This window comes from Cavia porcellus, unplaced genomic scaffold (genome assembly GCF_034190915.1).
Source record: "Cavia porcellus strain 051 isolate PalLab524CR breed Dunkin Hartley unplaced genomic scaffold, mCavPor4.1 scaffold_17, whole genome shotgun sequence".
NCBI lineage: Eukaryota > Metazoa > Chordata > Mammalia > Rodentia > Caviidae > Cavia > Cavia porcellus.
This window is the reverse complement of record NW_026947500.1, coordinates 72,875,691-72,893,842: the sequence shown is the minus strand read 5'-3', so window position 1 is coordinate 72,893,842 and position 18,152 is coordinate 72,875,691. Positions and strand designations below refer to the sequence as shown.

The 18,152-nt window shown below is 61.7% G+C and overlaps 2 protein-coding genes across 5 annotated transcripts in view; one reads left to right on the top strand and one right to left on the bottom strand.

The window, feature by feature from the left end:
• Positions 1 to 6,519, top strand: part of Gng7 (G protein subunit gamma 7) — a 69,130-nt gene extending 62,611 nt beyond the window's left edge. For all 4 annotated transcript variants that reach the window (XM_063228833.1, XM_003461041.5, XM_023563005.2 and 1 more), the window contains 2 exons: positions 1,090 to 1,204; positions 3,681 to 6,519. In XM_063228833.1, coding sequence (XP_063084903.1) covers positions 1,124 to 1,204; positions 3,681 to 3,806 — 207 coding nt within the window. In that variant the 5' untranslated portion in view covers positions 1,090 to 1,123 and the 3' untranslated portion in view covers positions 3,807 to 6,519. The remainder of the gene's footprint in view (positions 1 to 1,089; positions 1,205 to 3,680) is intronic.
• Positions 6,520 to 8,536: 2,017 nt separating this feature from the next.
• LOC134471156 (proline-rich protein 36-like) lies at positions 8,537 to 17,539 on the bottom strand. The gene is made up of 5 exons (XM_063229139.1): positions 17,407 to 17,539; positions 16,196 to 16,817; positions 15,201 to 15,316; positions 11,315 to 13,484; positions 8,537 to 10,940 (listed from the first exon to the last, which is right to left on the bottom strand). The coding sequence occupies exons 1-4, from the start codon at positions 17,537 to 17,539 to the stop codon at positions 12,559 to 12,561; spliced, it is 1,797 nt and encodes a 598-aa protein (XP_063085209.1). The 3' UTR covers positions 8,537 to 10,940; positions 11,315 to 12,558.
• Positions 17,540 to 18,152: the final 613 nt, after the last annotated feature.

Genomic DNA, 18,152 nt, shown 5'->3' with positions numbered 1-18,152 from the left:
TCCCCACCGGAGAAATAGAACTTTTACTGCACAAAGCCACGGAACAGATGTGCGGGACTTGATTAGAGAAGAGAATTACCATCCCACATGCAGGGAGGCAGGAGTGGAAAATGGCTCAGCCACTCGGCAGACTGCGAGAAACTTTTTGTTGTTGTTGAGACAGGGTCTCGCTGTGCAGTGCAGGCTCCCTTGAGCTCACTGCAGAGCCCAGGTTGGCCTTAAACTCCCCAAGATTCTCCTGCCTCAGCCTCCCGAGTGCCGGGCTGACAGCTGTGTGCGCCCCCGCAGTCAGAGGGGTGTCCCATCTCTCCAGTGGAATACTACTCGGGAGTGAAAAAGAAGCTGGGCATGGTGGCACTCGCCTGTCATTCCAGCACTGGGGTTGTTTGGGTTTGGATTTTTTAATTTAACTCAGGGCTTTTGCTGTAGGCTACATTGTTTTTATGTTTTGAGACAGGGCCTCGCTAAGTTGCCCAGGCTGGGCTTGCATTCACCGTGGTCCTGCCTCAGCCTCTTGGGCACTGGGATGTTAGGGCTTCACCATCCCACAGGTCTCTTCCCCGGCCCCTCCCCATGCCGCCTTCCCCAGAAACCACTCAGAGCAGGAAATGAAAGCAGAGCCTCCTGCTGGGGCCCCGCCTGTCACGTGGGGCATGGTTTGCTGAGTGAATAAAAAGAATGGATAGGGCCAGGTCCTGCAGCCAGCGTGCCACCCACCCGGCCCTCCCATGACCTGTCTCAGGGCAGAAACCTTGGGGACAACGCTGCTCCCCCAGGGAACCTTGGGGGATACAGGGAGCCCTTGTGACCTGGGGAGCCCCTGCAGCACCCAGCGGGCACAGAAAACCCTCGTCCCTCCCCCAGGTCTCACTGTGGGGGGAGGAGCTGTCAGGGCCGAGATCCAGGAAACACCAGGGCCTGGGGTGCACCCCGTGCCCCGCATTCGGAGGGAACCGTCTCCCTGGGGTCACTCGGGCAGCAGACACCGTGCCCTGACCCCCGAGAGGCACAGGAGGGCTGGCTGGGCGGCTCCTCCGCGGGCGCAGTCCCGGCCCCGGCAGCCGGCTCAGGTGCCTGTGCTCCCCGCAGCTCTCTGGGCGCCGGGCCCCGCTGATGGCCGACGATGTCCACCACTAACAACGTGGCGCAGGCCCGGAAGCTGGTGGAGCAGCTGCGCATTGAAGCCGGGATCGAGCGAATCAAGGTGACCGGGCCGGGCCAGGGCGAGGGGGACACGCGGCCTCCCTGGGGCCCGCGAGGCTGACGGGGCTCAGCTGTGCTTTGTAGGCATCTGCGTTTTGTTCTTTGCAATGAGCCTGTGTGCGTTTTGCATTAATGAAAGCCAAATCGATGGAGGTTCCCGGTCCAGCCGCCGGGAGGCCCAGATGGACCCTAGAGAATAAAGCCTGGCGTGACTCGAAGGTCACTGATGCCAGGCATGTGGGCACTGGTGATGCCATATAACCTTCTAGTTCCGGAACAACCCATCACCCCCAACCATCCCCTCCCCTCCCCGCCCGGGACCCCTGAGTCCACCTCCTGTCTCTGGTGTGCTGTCCTGGGTGGTTCCTGTCTGTGGAGCCCCCATTGTGTGTCCTCTGTCTGGCGTCTCTCTCTGAGCACGGTGTCCTTGAGGTCCCTCCACACTGTGGCAAATGTCACAGCCCCACTCCTTTTCATGGCTGAGTAATATTCCAGTGTGTATGTGGCTGGATTTAGCTGTGCTTACATGGTGACAGTGACTTGTCCCCTCTCAGCACCCCCAGCACCCCATGGCCTCTAGCAGAATGGGGTTCACAGCTTTCAAGACACCACTTGCCAACCTTGTGTCCACCTGACTGGGGATGGCCAGAAGTGCCCACGGGCTGTGTCCTGCCCTGGGACACACACAGCCCAGGCTGGCTCTGGGCACAGGTCCAGGTGGCCCTGCCCTCAGAGACACACTGTGCTGGGCAGGAACAGAGCAGACAGACGGACGGGGAGGGCACCTGCCTGTGCTCACGGCCTGCACAGGGTACTGTGTGACATTTGCACAACTCTCAGTGCGTCAGTGAGGGACACGGCGGTGTCCTCCGAGGGGGCGGCCAGTGTGGGCTTGGGTGCGGAGCAGGCGGCAGGCTGGAGCCAGGCTAGAGCCTGGGGCGAGAGCTGAGGTTTCCCCTCAGATCCCAAGGCCGCTTGGAGGTGCCTCTGTGGGCACATAAGGCCTTCACCTGGTTAGACGAGGCCCGTGCACGCCTCAGAGGGGCAGCCACCTTCAGTCGGTCTGAGAAAACACCACCGCTGGGTGCGGTGGGGCACTGCGTTATGTGACCCCCAGCACTGGGGAGGCTGAGGCAGGAGGATCGTTGCAAGTTCAAGACCAGCCTGGAATCCAAAGTGAGCTCAAAGCTGCCTGAGCTGCATAACAAGACCCTGCCTCAAAAAAGGCAAAAATAAGATTAAATAAATAAATAAAGCAGCTCAGTGGCACAGCACCTGCCTGGCAAGCGCGAGGTCATGGGTTCGATTCCTGGTACCAAAAGCAACCAAACAAAAAATACTAAAAAGAAAGCGGCGTCCTCTGAGCGGGGCGGAGGGACCTGCACGGTTTTCTGTACGCTCTGTAACCCTTCAGGCCTGGGAATGAGGAAAGGGTGACGGAGCCCCTCCCCGCCCAAGGAGGGATGACAGACGCACCCACGGGGCCTCCGGGCCCGCGTTCCGGGGCTGAGAAGGAGCCCTCGGCCGCAGCCCACATCTGATGTCGGAGGGGCCACCTGTCCTCCCCCAAGCCGGTGACCACTGTGACAGCGGGCACCCTGAGAGGTCGGGACCCCGTGTCCAGGCCGTGAGGGAGAGGCTGGCTGTGAATCTGGGGTGCCAGGCTGGTGACCACTGGAGCCCGCGGGGCTGAGCACGGGGACTGAGCTAACAGCACCCCAAATGTGTGGCCGGGAGAGACGGGGAGAGCGGTGGGGCAGGACAACCTGCAACAGGGGTGACCGATGGGGTCCCCAAGTCCCCCGTGGGTTCAGCGGTGACAGAGATGCAGGTCAGAAGCGCTTGCCCTGCCCAGGGGACCCGGCTGGGTGTGACTGCTCATGGCTGGGCAGGCAGGAGGAAAAGTCCCTGCAGAGTCCCCTCCTGGCCAGATGGCACCTCTGTGCCAAGCGACGTCCCCGACTCTTTTTATTTTTTAGTTTTTATTTTGAGACAGGGTCTCGCTAAGTTGCCCAGGCTGGGCTGAAACCTGGAATCCTCCTGCCTCAGCCTCCCAGAGCCCCGGCATGACCGGTGGGCAGCCCTGTACCCAGCTTCCTCTGAATTGTTCAGAGCCCCACCCAAGCCCTCACCAGCGATGTTTGGTGCATTCTCAGTCTCCATCTGGTTCCACAGCACCCCCCCCGGCACCCCAAAACCAACAGTCACCCTGCCCAGCCCCGACACCCACAAGTCTACTTCCTGTCCCTGGCTTCACCTGTCCTGGGCATTTCCTGTCCACGGAGCCCATGCTGTGTGTATCCTTCTGTGTCTGGCATCTTCATCCACATTGTGTTGAGGGTTACAGCCCCGTTCCTCTTCCGGGCTGTGTAATATTCCCGTGTGCCTCTGGACCTCGGTGTGTGCCCCTCTGTCCACCTACTGGCCACCGTGAATGCATGATCAGATGTCCTTTCTCTCTCCTCGTGCACACACAGGTGTCCAAGGCCTCCTCAGAGCTGATGAGTTACTGCGAGCAGCACGCACGGAGCGACCCCTTGCTGGTTGGCGTCCCCGCCTCAGAGAACCCCTTTAAGGACAAGAAGCCGTGCATCATCCTGTAGCGCCGCTGTCCCCCCTCCCCATCTCTGTCTCTGTCTCTGTCTCCTCCTGCCATAAGGGACCCTCGGAAACGGCACAGCCAACACACCTCGGGCCCTGAGCCTTGGATCCCTAAAGAAATGCCCGTGGTCCCCGGCTGCCTCAAGGGGGCCAACGCTGTGCACCTCATGGGGCCGGGTTTTCCGACACAGCCCAACAGCCCCCCTGAGGGGCTCCCCAAAACAGGAACGGTGGCTTCCAAGCCCCCTCCCAGTGGGAACAAGCAGGTGGCCCACGCGCCGTGGCTGTGGTGACGGGGTTGTGACACCTCCACGGCCCGGCCCGGAGGATGGTGGGTAGGGGGTGGGCCAGGGGCAGAAACAGGGTCTCCTTACCGCCGGCCAGGGGCCAGCTCCCTCTGGACCGGCCGCCCGGGACCCAGCCACACAGGGCAGCTGGGATCCTTTTTATTTTGTAAGCAGAGCAACTGGGGGTGCAGGGTTGGCACCCCCAGGGGGAGAAAAAATATCTCTCCATTTAAATAACCGTTACGTCTCCCCACGGAAGCCGGGCCAGGTGACACAGAAATGTCACCCTCTCAGCGACCCTGGTCACCCCACAGCCACGCCCTCCTTGTGACACATCACAGAAATGGATTTTCAGGATTTAGCCGAACGTGGTGGTGCAGGCCTGTCATCCCAGCACTGTGGGGAGGCTGAGGCAGGAGGATCGCTGCGAGTTCGAGGCCAGCCTGGACCTACCCGGGTGTGGGCACTGGGGGTCCGGGCGGGAGGCGGACACAGTGGGGAGGGAACCCGGGGTTCCCACACGGAGCTCCATCGCCAGCCCTTTTTATCTTTTGAGACAGGATTTTGCTAAATTACCCAGGCCGGCCCCCAACTCGAAACCCTCCTGCCTCAGCCTCCCAGAGTGCTGGGAGACAGGCGTGCGCCCCACGTCTGGCCAAAGGCTGCTGAGTTGTCTCACAGTGACCACGAAGGACGTTCTGAGGCAGGGTCCTTGGTCCCAGACGTGACAGCAGCAGCTGTTTCGTGCTTGCCACCGTATCAGTGGTCCTCCATTGAGCCCGTGGGGTGTGGGCCCTTCACTGTGAGGACCGGAGCGGGATCTGCTAGGCTTAGGGTCCCCCCGTCACTCCTCCCACTAGCCCGGTGACGTTAAGATGTCACGGGTAGGGACAGGCCACCCTGCCCTGGGCCCTGGAGTCACAGGGTTCAAGCCGGCAGCCGGCAGTGGAATGACACTTGATGTCAGAATCCAGGGCTGCGGCCAGGACAGTCCCCGGACGGTTGCTCAGGTCGCCCACACTGCCAGCCAGGTGGAGCCGGCAGCCTCAGTGGCTTCCCCAGCACGACTAGGCCAGCAGGGTCCCCAGTGGGCCGGGGCCCGGGGAGGACACAGGCCAGAGTGGGGGTGGCACCAGGGCTGCCCTGGCCCCTTCTGGGGGCTCCGGAGGGCCTCTCCAGGCACTGCTCTCCACGGCTGGTCCGGGAGGGCCAGGGGCTGTGGGGAGCCCAGCTGTGCCCAGAGAGGCGTGAAATCACCCCAAACACAGGAGCCTGGCAGGCAGGGTGCCGGGGCCTGGGGAGGGAGACCGGCCTGATATCCCTCTCCGAGGGACCACGCTGGTCCCCAGCTGTCTTTCAAAGAAGCCTTAATCCTCCGAGTGGGTGTCACACCCCCAACCCCGCACCCCACGGCCCCGCCAGGACCGGGGAGGCGGAGACACAGACGTGCCAAGCCCGGCCCACGGCCCGGCGTCCCCGTGCCCACCAGTGTCACCCAGGAAGCCACCGTACCCAGAGAGGGACCCGTGCAGGACTCAGGGACCCCAGGGTCTGTGCATGCTGGGTAAACTGAGGCAGGTGGGGAAAAACAGGCTGGCCTCCCTGACCAGGACCAGATGGCCACAGCCTTGGGCCCTGGGGGTGGTCCAGGGCAGGACCCACGAGTTTCTCTCTAAACTTAGAAAAGGGAAAAACTCGGTACCCCAGCACCCACCCCACACGGACAGAGGGCTCCCCCTCTTTTAGGTTTCTTCACTTCTCTGTGGCTCGGTGGAGCCCAGGGCCTGGGCGTGGAGCCGCTTCTCCTTGTTTGATTGCTGTAATTCTATTTATTTTGAGGTAAAACCTCACCGGTCACTAAACTGCCCACGCTGGACCTCACCCTCCTGCCTCGGCCTCCCCAAGAGCTAAAATGAGAGCTGGGTGCCCCCCCGGCCTGTCCTGGTCTCCGGGCGCTGCCCCAGGAGGAGGCAGGCAGTGGGGCCACCGCAGCTGCCCGCGCCCCCTGCTGACCCCGTCTGGCCCAGGCCGGCCAGCCCACACCCGTCCCCACCCTCACACTGCAAACTTGGGGGGCAGCAGGCCCAGGACACAGTGGCTCTGTGTGACCCACAGCCCGCTGTGCGCCTCGTCACCCAGGACCGGGCCTGCCTGAAGCCACCTAAGCGCCCTGCCCTTGAGGACCGCGGTCCCCACCAGCCGGCCAGCGGCAGGTCCCTGCAGAAGCCATAGGACGACAACATGGGGGACCTCCGTCCACGGTCACCGCTGCCAACGCCCTCACCCAGCCGGGGTCCCCGTTTCCGGTGGCGACTGCCACGCCCTCCCGCACTGGCCCCCGTGTCTCCTCCTCCCCAGCCAGCGCTTCCCGCCCGGGTCAGCTGTGACCTCGCCAGTCACACACAGTAAAACGCACACTTTTCCTTTCCGGGCTCTGCGTTCGTCCTGTGGTCCAGGTTGGGGTCCGGGGTCCGGGGTAGCTGTCCCCAGCCCTGCCCGGCCAGCCTGGTGTCACGCAGAGACACCACTGAGGGTTGGTGCCACGTGGCCCAAGACTTGTCCCTGATCCTTCTCTTTGGTTTTCTGTTTTTCCTGGGAGTCGGGTCCGGGCTCTGCACCCAGCGCTGGCCTGGCAATGGGGGGCCTGGGGTCCCTCTCCAGCGACACCACCAAAAGAAGCCCGCAGCGGACTCCAGGGACGGAGCAGGGCCAGTTCGGGTGACAGCTGGGGACAGCCTGGGACAGCAAGGACGGGGGCCACAGTGACTGAGCTGGCCGCGTGACCCCGGATGCAGTCCCCACAGACACCCACACGGCGTCCCCAGGCTGCAGGTGGAGGGGGACCCCAGGCCTGGCTCCCTGCTGGTCAGGGCTCCCCTGGGTGTCCAGCTGCAGGACGTCACCGCCGGGGCCCTGTAGAGCTGCATGGTGAGCAGGGCAGGAAAGGGGACCTGGCCACGGCTCGGGTGGCCACAGGACCCTCCGGTCTCCTGGAAAACCCTACGGCAGGCAGGCGCCTTTCCAGAAATTTCCCAGAATCTCAAGGCCATGACCGTGAGGCCTTCAAGCCAAGCAAACACGGGCCCTGGGTGACTCAGGGGTCACACGCCCATGAGGTCGGCTCTGTCTCAGCCACCAAGGTATCCTCCCGGCATCCCGAGGGCTTTGGTTCAAGCTTTTGGAGAACAGGAAGAAATCCCAGCACCTCAAATCCTCAAATGTGGAAACTTCTCAAAAGGGAGCGGGCTCGGGAGGGGACAGGGGTCTGTGTTTCCTGGACAGAGGCTCGCGTGGGGAGGTGGGAGGTCCCGGGGTGGACGGCAGGGACAGCTAGGTGTGCTTGATGCGCTGGAGTAGTTGGTTTTATGTTGTATTTATTTTACTACGAAAGAAACCCACTCCATCAAGCCAGAGTCCACCTCAATGACTACAAACTGGGGTTTTTTGGGGGGTGGGGGAGCAACCCAAACTGTCCAAGATGGCCCAGGAGAGGGTGTCCTGGCAGGGCCACCTCGGCAAACAGTCTGGCGTTTTCCTGTAACTCGGGGCACACCCAGGCTGTGACCCAGCGTGGCCACTGGCTGTTTACCCAAGGGAAGTAAAAACACGCCCCCAAAGATCTTGCAAGCCACGCTCAGTGGCCTTCCTCACAGGAATGAGACCCTGGAAAGAGCTCAGGTATTCAGCCACAGGAGACTGCTGGCATCCAGCAGGCCGGGAGGCTGAGGCAGGGAGATCCTACACTCAGCCGCAGCCTGAGCAACGTGGCCACTCAGCGAGACCCTGTCTTTTGGTTGGTTTGTTTGGTGAGGTGCCTCTCTATGGGGTTCATAGACTTGAATTCACAGTGTGGCCCAGGCTGGCCTCAAACTCTCCACAATTCTCCTGCCTCAGCCTCCCCAGGGCTGGGATGACAGGCGCATTAGCTACCTCACCCAGCGTGAGACCTTGTTTTAAAATTTAAAAAGCTTTAAAAAGGGCTGGGACGGACCTCACTACAAAAGCCCTGGGTTCAAACTCCAGTACCGCAAGAAAAATAAAAGACCAGGCTCCTGTGATTGTAACAGTAACAGTCACAGAAACTTCGTGCTCCAGGAAATAAACCTCACACTGAGCAGGACGTGTGATTCCGATCACAGTAAGCTGTGAAACACACAATCCTGAGAGCCACATCCACACCCTCATCCCAGAGGCCTGAAATGTGTCACCTGAGGTGAAAGACATTGCAGAGATTCAGCTGAGGAGTTTAGTTTTGTTTCTGTTTTGTTTGTTCCTCCCCCAGTGCCGCTGTTTGAACCCCGGCCCTTTGTTATTTTTTTTTATTTTGAGGCAATATCTCGGTACATTGCCCAGGCCGGCCTGGCACTTGCAACCCTCCTGCCTCAGCCTCCCACAGCACTGGGAGGACAGGCGTAGGTGCCCCCTCCCTGACCAGGTTAGGAATCTTGAGATGGGAGGTTATCGTGGGCTATCTGAGGTGGCCAGTGTAACTGCAGGGTCTTTATGAGGGGGACAGGAGGGACAGAGGCAGAGGAGGCCATGGCGTAGGGACAAGAGGGTGGAGTACATAGGTCACATGCCAAGGGATAAAAGAGAACCCCAGGCACCGGGAGCCGTCAGTCTCCAAAGGCGACCACTCCAGCTACGGGACATTATGCAAAAGGCAAAATTACAGAGTAGGCCTAAGAGTCCTCTGAACCCAAGCCAAAGTACCTTCAGCTGGTAGCAGGTCACCACATAACCGTGTATGGGGGCCCCCTCGGGACCTGAGGCTGGCGCCAGCAGCAGCCTCTTTTGGGGTGCGGGGGTGGGGGGACCACAAGCAGCAACCTGCCCTTTACCTGAGTCAAACAAGAAAAGGATTCGGAGGCTGGATGTGGTAACACACACCTGTCATCCCAGCACTCGGGGAGGCCGGGGCAGGAGGATCTCCCGTTCAAGCCCAGCCTGGGCAGCATAGCAATGCAGTGACACCCTATCTCAAAACTAAAAAAAAAAGGGAGGGGGGGAGCTGGGAATGATGCTCCATGCAAAGGCTGTGGGTTCAGTTCCGGTACCATAAACACACAAAAAATTAAAAACCAAACTCAGCGTCACCTGAGGCAAACCTTAGGTGCTCCAGGAAAGGCTGGAATCCCACCACCACCACCCTGGCCTCCTCTGGGCAGCCACCCGGGGCGGAGGGAGGGTGTGCTGTGCATCTCTCGGCCTCCTCCTTAGCAGCCCCTCGGGCCAGCCCTGAGGAACAGCGCTGGGGTCTCTAAGACTGCGGCCGCTCGCGCAGCGCCCCCCACTGCGATGGCAGGGGCTGGAGGGTGGGCTGCCGGCCCTGGAAATCGCTCCAAAAGGGACAATGCGGTGCCTCTGCAAAGGGACAGGAGCGGCCAAGTGTGCCACCCACTGAGGTCTGTGCTTCCGGTGACTCGGCTCCGTTTCCTGGTCCCGCAGGAGCCGACCCACTTCCCCTCTGGTCGGCCTGAGGGTTCCCCTGCGTTTCTGGCCGTTCCCTTCGGGGTGACAGCTGTCTTACAGCCCGCTGCCCCCCACAAACACATCCTGCCTGCTGTCCCGGAAACCAGATGGCCCAGGCCTCAGGCTCCGGCCCCTTTCTGTGCAGAGCCTGGCTGGGCCACGCTTCCCGGCCTCTCCAACCCGCTGCTGGGTGCCAACCTCGGTCACCATCTGGGGACAGGTTCAGGGGTCAGAGTGACAGGGGACCGACAGGCTTGGAGGTTAGGGCTGGGCCTGAGTGGCTTCACACTTCGCCCACGGTTTCTAGGAGGGAGCATGGTTGCCAGGGAGGCCAGGACCTGCTCCCCAGATCTGTCCCTCACAACTGTGGGTCCCTAACCTGGACCACCAGGGTGAGCCTGAGTGAGGCCCCGCCCATCGCGAGGCTCCGCCCACATATGGCTACAGAGCAAGGCGGACCCACAAGGCCTCAAACCCTGCTCCTAAGCCTCTGATTGGCCGAGTACTTAAGGACGCCTCACACTATACGCATGCGCAAACACACAGCTTCCGGCAGGACTTCTTATCAAGAGCCCTTGCATCCCAGGTTAGATAAAGGGACCAGTTGAAGCGCTAAGGGGTAAGGCGTGTCGGTCTGTACCCATCCTTCTCTAGCTGTCAGTGAGATCTTAGCACAGCAGCTTGTCACCTCTGGTTAAATTCCTTCCATGACAAATTGGAACTTGTGGCCTAGTCACCCAAGGGAATACTATACAGCTATTTTTTAGTATGACTCAACAATCCAATGAGACGAACTAGAACGTTTTTATTATGAATATGCTCTAAACATCACATGACACCTAGGCATGCTAAAATTATTAGCGGTTTATCTAAAACTCGAATTTAATCCAGAATCTTGTGTTGCATGTGGCAATCCCATTTATAAGCACTTAGCACTGGGACCACATGATCGATACCAATGATGGCTTTGTGCTTGAGGGACCCCCACAGTCCCGGGCCCAGCAAAGTCTGGTAAGAAGTGATGTCGTCGGAGGCCAAACAACGGCCTCAGAGATGTCCCTGTCAAGTCCGTTCGGCCTGGCAGAGTTCCACAGACTTAGCACAGGGAATTAATAGTCCTGGGATAAGACTGTCCCAGAGTACACAGGGAACTCGGTGTCAGGGCCCCCCAAGTCTCGCCGAGCAGGGGCGGGAGGATGAGAGGCCGTTCTGCAGGCCCTGCACATGGAGGAGGGGGCTGCAAGCCGAGGGCTGCTGGTGCCTCTAGGAGCTGGAGTAGGGACCCGGTTTCTCCCCAGAGCTTCTGGAGGAGCAGCCCTGCCCCTGTACCTTGGATTTTAGGCCTGGAAGGCTGATTTTGGGCATCTGGTTTCCAGACTGTTAAAGAGAAGCAACCAGTGGCAATCGGTTACGGCAGAGGTAAGAATCTCACAAATACTTGCACAATGAGCGGAGAATGGATGACAGTGCAGGAAGCCGCTCAGGGTATGGGTCAGAGCGGAGGGTCAGAGCCTGTGCTGGCCACCACGTGGCTCCTGTCAGCAGACCGGGCCTGAGAAGCGACCCCTGAGCCTCAGTTTCCCCATCTGGAATTCAGGCAGGCCCGAGTAAAGCAAGTGCCCTGAAGTGACCCAGGTTCCAGGGCCTGGAATGTAATGAAACCACCCCACCCACAAAGCCCTCTCTGTGCCTCAGTTTACCCCCTCAGGATCCCCTCCCAATAACCCTCCCCTTGGGGACTAGGGACTCACCCTACCAAGGGGTGTGGAACTCAAGATCCGCTCTCAGCAGAGCGGAGGCCAGCGTGACAGCCTGGAAAGGAGGGGAAAGGTCAGTCAGGGAGCCCCACCCCACCGGCAGAAGGCATTCAGGTGTGGGGTGACAGGATTCCAGAAAGGCCAGCTCATCCGGAACTTGAGGCGCCTTTGAAAACTTCCCTCCACAACCAGGAGACACGGGGCCTCCCCACTCTGAGAGGTGGGGTCCCTGCCCTTTCTTTCCTTGGGAGACTCGCGTGGGTGAAGGAGGAGGAGGAGGCAGGGCGGCCAGCCCGACTGGAGGACTCACCAAAGATGCTAAAAATAGCCAGGGCACTGGTTGCAGTAGCTTCCCAAAATAGAAAGCACCCCCAGGCCCCATGAAGGCCTGAGCTGGGCAGCAGCTAGAGAGGGGCGGGATTTGAGACAAGGTGGCCAGCGGCGGGGACCCCTGCCCCTCAACACTCCCCCCCACAGTCCCAGGGCTGGAGGGTGCAGCAGGTCGGAGTGGCCGCCCTCCCCCTCGGGAGGGTGCAGGGACCTGGAACGGGCACCCCCTCCTCCTCCCCAGGATCCCGGCCCCAGGACTGCTGACCTGGGCACTGGGAGGACCCAGCCACTCAAGCTAAAAATAGCTGTCGCCTACTCCCAGGCTATATTTAGAAACTGCTCGCCTCGGTGTCCTCAGGAAGGCAAGCTGGGCACACCCCGGCCGGCAGGCTGGACGCCCTGGCTCCTCCGCTGCGGCACCGCCCCTGGCCACCACAGACACCAGCGATGGGCTGGGACCCACCATATGGACAGATCGGGCCTGGGCGCCCGGCTTGCTGGGTGGCATCAGGACAGCCACCCACAGGCCCCCTCTGAGCCTCTATAGGGTAGCCGAGAGGGAGTGGCCAGGTGTGATGCCACGCGCCTGGCATGCCAGCACTCTGTCCCGGACTCTGAGGCAGGAGGACTGCAAATTCCAGCCCAGCCCGGGCATTTTCTCCAGACCCAGTGGAAATAAATTACAGTATCATCATCCTCATCCCAGCACTCTGGGAGGCCGAGACAACAAGATCTCAAATCCAAAGCCAGCCTGGGCAGTTTAGCAAGACCCTGTCTCAGCGAGGGCTGGGGACGTAGCTCAAGGCGGAGGCCCGAGTTCAGCCTCCTGTTTGAGAGGAAAAAAAATAAGCTCCTTTTTCTCCAAGTTCCCCTCCACCTCCGCGGGCTCCAGCAGCTTCGGGCTGACGTCAGCGCATCCCGGCCCGGCTCCCCGCGCGGGCGCCGCCGTCACGGGCGTTCCTGCGCCAGGGAATCCCGGCCCCCGCGCGCCGGAGGAAACCCGTGACGCCAGCGCCCCGCCGCCGCAGGCTTCCGGGGAGGGCGGGGCCGCCCACCCCCACGCCGGCCCGGAGCGCGCGCCTGCGCCGTTGGCTCCCGCCACCCGCGCGCTCGTGCCCAGAGGCCCACAGACCCCCGCGCACGCACGCTCTGCGTGGAGGCGCGCACGAGGCCCGGGCGCGCGTGTGCAGGCTGCAAGCTGTGGACACGGTCCCGCGTGCAGGGCGCTGGAGTGGGAGCTCGGGCTGAGCCTGCAGCTCCTGGGCACGCACACGCACACGCGCACACACACACGTGCACACGCACACACGCTCGCTGTGCAGGTGCCGGGGCCTGTGGGCGCGGGACTCCGTCTCCGCTGCAGTCTGGGAGCTAATTACCGCCAGCACCAGACGCCCGGCTGGAAAGATGAAACATCCTCGTCTGCGGCGGCCCGTCTGGGCTGCGGGCCCCGCGGCAGCCTCCCGGGCCGGGTGGAGCCGGGGCGCAGCGCGAGCCTGCGGGGCGCCGGGAGAGCGCAGGGCGCTGGGGGCGGCAGGGGGCCGGGCCTGTGATAACCCTGCACCGCCCGCCGTGCCCACCAGGAGAGCCGGCGTGGAGGTGCCCCGGGCGGCTCGGGGTGGCACCACCAGAAGCGGAGGCCACGGCCGGGTCCAGCGCGCTGGGGAGGTCTGTCCAGAAAGGCTGAAGGAGGGGGAAGCCTGACAGACACACAGGACACCAGACACAGGCGACCCGGCGTGGGCTCCACGGACAGGAAACGCCCAGGACAGGCGACTCCGGAGACAGGGAGGGGACTCGGGAGTGCAGGGGGCCGGTGGCTGCTGGGGGGGTACTTACTACCACGGGACCAGGGGGGACTGTTGAGGGAGGCCTCATACGTCTTGATCATATGAAAAATAATGTGAAATAACAGAAATAAAATGACCCGGATGGAACCAACTGTGGCCCTGTGTGCAGGTCCCAGGACTGGAAAAAATTTGTTTTCTGCTATTTGTTATACTTTAATGAGTGTAGCTTTAAAAAAATAAACTTGAAGTGTTTGTAAAAGTACAGGAATAGAGAGGAACAGAAAAGAAACAAAACACAGTAGCCGTTACTTTGATTGCCACTGTTGGGGGTCCAGTGTGTGTGCCCCATGAAAGGTTCCCAAAGAAGGGGCATAAATATCTTGGGGTCCTGGGGCTTCCCCCTCTCTCTCTCTGTCTCCATACACATATGCATGCTTGGAAATTGCACACCTGCATATCCACAAATACCCACAAATGCACATGAACGTGTACACACACACATGAGCCCAAACCAATTCCTACAAACACGTGCACACAGACATAAGCTGGGGGGCGGCACACACCTGTGATCCCAGCACTCCTGGAGGCTGAGGCAGGAGGGTCACTGTGAGCTCCAGGCCACACTGGGCTCCATAGCAAGATCCTGTCTCGAGAAACTCAAAGTCTACGAAGTGAAACAAAAGCACACAGGCACACACGCAGTGGTGCACACCCGTGCACACCCCAGCAGGGCAGGGGCAGGGGACAGAGGGGCCGTGTGGCCAGGACCAGGTCTGTGTCTCGGCCCCCATGGCGTGAGTCTGGCCATCTTTGGAGGTGGCCTCTGCTCTGTCCCAGAGAGGACTTAGCCTCCCCTGCCCTGGGCTCTCACCCTGCCAGCCCCTCCCTTTCCTCCCAGCGAGGGCCCAGCCCTGCGGCACCATGGGCACCCCTGTTTCTGGGGGTGGGAGGAGGACTGGTCCTGGTCCTCAGACTGTGTCCCCAGCTGGCCAGAGAGACCCTCCCCTCTCTGTCCTGGGATTCCCCTCCTCTGCAATGGAGTGAGTTTCTGAGGGCACCCTGGCACTGCTTTGCCAAGACACCCACCCTGCATCCCTTTTATCTGTGTCCCACAGCAACATCCTAAAAGTCCCAGACGCTCAAATCATGGAGGTAGTGACAGAGAGGCCTCAGGGCTCCCCGCACAGTGGGAGGCCCTCCAGGCCCGGCTGCCACCCTGTGGCTTCTGAGAGGGGACCAGGAGAGATGGCAGACACTGGCAGATACCAGGGAGAAAAGGGGGAGATTACGGGTGCAAAAGGAGGTCCCAAGCCGGATGTGGTGGCGCACTCCTGTCCCGGCACTCGGGAGGCTGAGGCAGGAGGAGCGCTGTGAGTTCGAGGCCAGCCTGCACTGCACAGCGAGACCCGGACTCAAAAAGCAACAGTAAAGAAGCAAAGAGCCGTCATTCCGGCGGCCTGGGCTCCTTTTCCACGGACTCGGCTCCCAGGACTTCTCTGTGCTCAGGATGCACAAACTGCTGGTTCTCAAGGGCGCTCAGGGCCCGCGTCCACCCTGATGCTAACCAGACATCAGCGCCAAATGCACTGCCAGGCACCAGGACGCGCGGTGGGCGTCATGCAGGCGGCTCTGTCCCGTAGGCCCGGGGGGGGGATTATGAGCTCCACCCTCCGCGGGGCGACTGCAACACAAGATGGTGAGCCTGCGTGCATTCATGAGGGACAGGGTCTAGGCCCCTATGCACATGCACGCATGCGCACGTCCGGCGGTGAGTGGGTCCATCCGGGTCCTGTGCCGGCTGGTCGGGCTGCCAGCCCCGCCCATCTTCCGAGAGCGCCGGGGCAGGTGGGGCCCAGCCGGAAGCCTCTCCCAGCTGCTGTGCCCAGTTTCAGGGAAGCCAGAGACTGGCACAGTGCCCATGGAGACTGCCAGCCCTTGCACCTGCCCTGCGGGGTTCCCGGAAGCCTGAGGCCCAGCCCCCTGCTTCCCTGAGTGCACCTCCCCAGCCACAGGGAGGGTGGCACGCCACCCCTGCTGCCCCCCAAGTCACAGCTGCAAGAGAGGGGGCTGGGGCCTGCAGGATGCGTCCTATCCAACGTGGCACATTCTCACTTCCGGTGGATCTCTGGACGGGGTGGGGGTTTGTTTTGTAGACTTAGGGGCTTGCATGCTTATTATTTGGGTACTGAGGATGTAATCCAGGCCTATTCACTAAGCTAAATCTCCAGCCCTTTCACCTTTTAAAATTGGATCTTATTTTCACATTTATTTATTTGTTTCTCTTTGTCTTTTTGAGACAGAGTCTCTCTGTGCAGTTCAGGCTGGACATGAGCTCACTTTGTAGCCCAGGCTGGTCTCGAACTTGCAAGATCCTCCTGCCTCAGCCTCCCCAGTACTAGGGTGACAGTTGTGCACCGCCACACCCAGCTTTCATATTTATTTCTTAAACAGGGTCTTGCTAGAGGCTAACGTGCCCTGGCTGGGTTTAAATTTGCGATCTTCCTGCCCCAGCCTTCCAGAGTGCTGGGGTTACAAAGAAAAATTTTTAAATTTATTGGGGGGCGGGGCTGGGGATTGAACCCAGGGCTTCCCATGCAAAGACAGCCTCCTTGCACTGAGCTAGGCACCCAGCCCCACAGTGAGCATTTGGGGGTTTTTGTTGTTGTTTTGGGTTTTTTTGGACCGGGGATCAAACTCATGACCTGGCACTTACCAGGAAGGCACTTATGCCACTGAGCTAATTCCCCAGCCCCACTGTGAGCATTTGACCTTGGAAATGTCTGGGGTAAGTGGTAGAATGTGGGGGTGCGCGCGTTGGGGGCTCGCGTAGACTCGGCCCTTAGGAGAGCGTGGCTGCCTCTGCGCAGTGTCTGCACGCAGTGGGTCCTGCACGCATCCGGGTGCGGGCTCTACACAGCAGGGCTCCTCATGGGAGATGCGGCTGCACACAGCAGCTCCGGGCTCCAGCCGCGGCCCGTGCATCTGAGCACGCACCCGGGCTCCGCGCCGCGCGGCCCCGGCCGGGCAGGTCAGGCGGCTCCGCGGCCGTGGGGCGGGCGGCCTGGCAGGGAAGCTATTCCCGGCTCTGGCGCGGTGCCCGGGCCCTGCGCGCCAGGCCGCCCGGGGAAGGCGCCTCACACAAGGAGGGTCTGTGCAGACGCCCCGCCCGCCGCCGCCGCCAGGGGCCGAGGAGGGAGACGCCACCGGGGCCGCCGTGGGCGCGGAACCCCCCAGCCGCGCGCGCCGCAGACACCGCGCCTGGCGGGCACCAGAGCGGGCCTGGCACCGCGCGCCCCGGAGGGGGTTGGCGGCCGGCGGCCGGCGCGGGGGGCTCGGAGGACTCGGGCTGCGCGCCCAGGGCGCATTGGAGAGGGGCGCTGGAGAGGTGCACAGGCCCCACAAATGGAGACCTCAGAGGGACAGAGCCCTGCGTTGGGCGCGCTTGGAGATGTCTGTCTCTAGCTCCCCGCCCCTGTCTCCAATTATCCAATTTAGGGAGCTGGGAAGCCGGGAGGGGCGTCTGGGGCTCAGGTCAGCGCCCCTCTCCGCCCCGAAAAGTCTGTGGAGAGAGGGCGGGGTGGCGGGAGGCGTAATGAGGGTTCTCTGGGTGGCGCGCTCTGCAAAGCGCCATGCGTGCGCCTCGGGTTGCAGCGTGGGAGGGCCCGGCGCCTTTCCCCGGTATGGGCGGGGAAACTGAGTCACGCCGGTTGCGCCGTCGTGGCTAGTAAGTGGCAGGCACAAGATGCAGACCGGAAGCTCAGCGGGGCTGCGGCGCCTCCCCGACGCTACCCTAACACGCGGTGGAGGCATTTACGGTGTGCTGCACCGAGGTCGCCCCCCCCCCGACAGGTCCACGCCTGTCATCCCGGGTTTGGGGGTCCCTGGTGCGTGTGATCGCTCCTGGAGCGCATGAGCGTACGCGAGAGGCCCTCTGCGGACACCCCCCCCCCCCCGCTCCCCCGGGGCCTGGGAACAGTTCCGGGTCCGGAGGTGGAAGGGGCCGCAGCCCCTTCTGTAGCTGGGGTGCGGTGTGGCTGCGGGATCCCAGCGTCCTTGGGGCGGAAGGGGTGACCTTCACATTTGTGCCTCTGCGGATCATGGCGGGGAGAGGTGTCCTCTGACACTTTGGCTCCCTGGGGACAGTCACCTCCCTGGGGGGCTCGGGGGTCACCGCAGCTGCCTTTTTCTTTGTGAGACCCCACTTCCTCCAGACAGCCCCCTGATCTCCCGCTCCTCCTCCTGCACCCCAGGCTGAATCCTGTCAGATTTCAGGCACACGGGAGAAGGGGGGGGGGTCACCTGGTGGAAGGAGCCTGTGACTAAGCATGGGGGTCTGGGAAGTGCAGACCTCGCGGACCTGTGTCCAGGGAGTCCCTGAGAAGGTTTGCAGAGGGCTGTGGCCTGGGACACGGGACAGGACCCTGTCGGAGCCAGGAGGAAGCTCTCCCGGGCTCCTGCAGCTTCCGGGCAAAGGGGACGCTGGCTCCAGGAAACAAGTCAGTGACCTGGGGACCTGGATGCCCGCAGAAGCTGGCAACTGACTGTGTCCCTGGGTGAAGTCTGAGAACCCCCCTGAGTGAGCGAGAGAGATGGGGTGCAGCTCTGCAGTGAATGCTCACCTCGAAGACCCCGGCCCAGCCCGGGGGTTCCAGCCCAGCACCCCACACAGAAGAAAAATAGCAAGAAAAAGTAAAGTTGGTCCTGGCTGTGCA

Bases quoted from the DNA above. Each gene is read 5' to 3' on its own strand.
- LOC134471156 (XM_063229139.1), bottom strand. From the start codon at position 17,539: ATGATCCGCAGAGGCACAAATGTGAAGGTCACCCCTTCCGCCCCAAGG. The intron at 16,818-17,406 runs GCCCCGGGGGAG...GCACCTCTCCAG, and splicing joins GGACCCGGAACTGTTCCCAG to CGCCCCTCTCCAATGCGCCC. The intron at 15,317-16,195 runs GTGGGGCTGGGG...AACTGGGCACAG, and splicing joins TCCAAGGTCAAATGCTCACA to CAGCTGGGAGAGGCTTCCGG.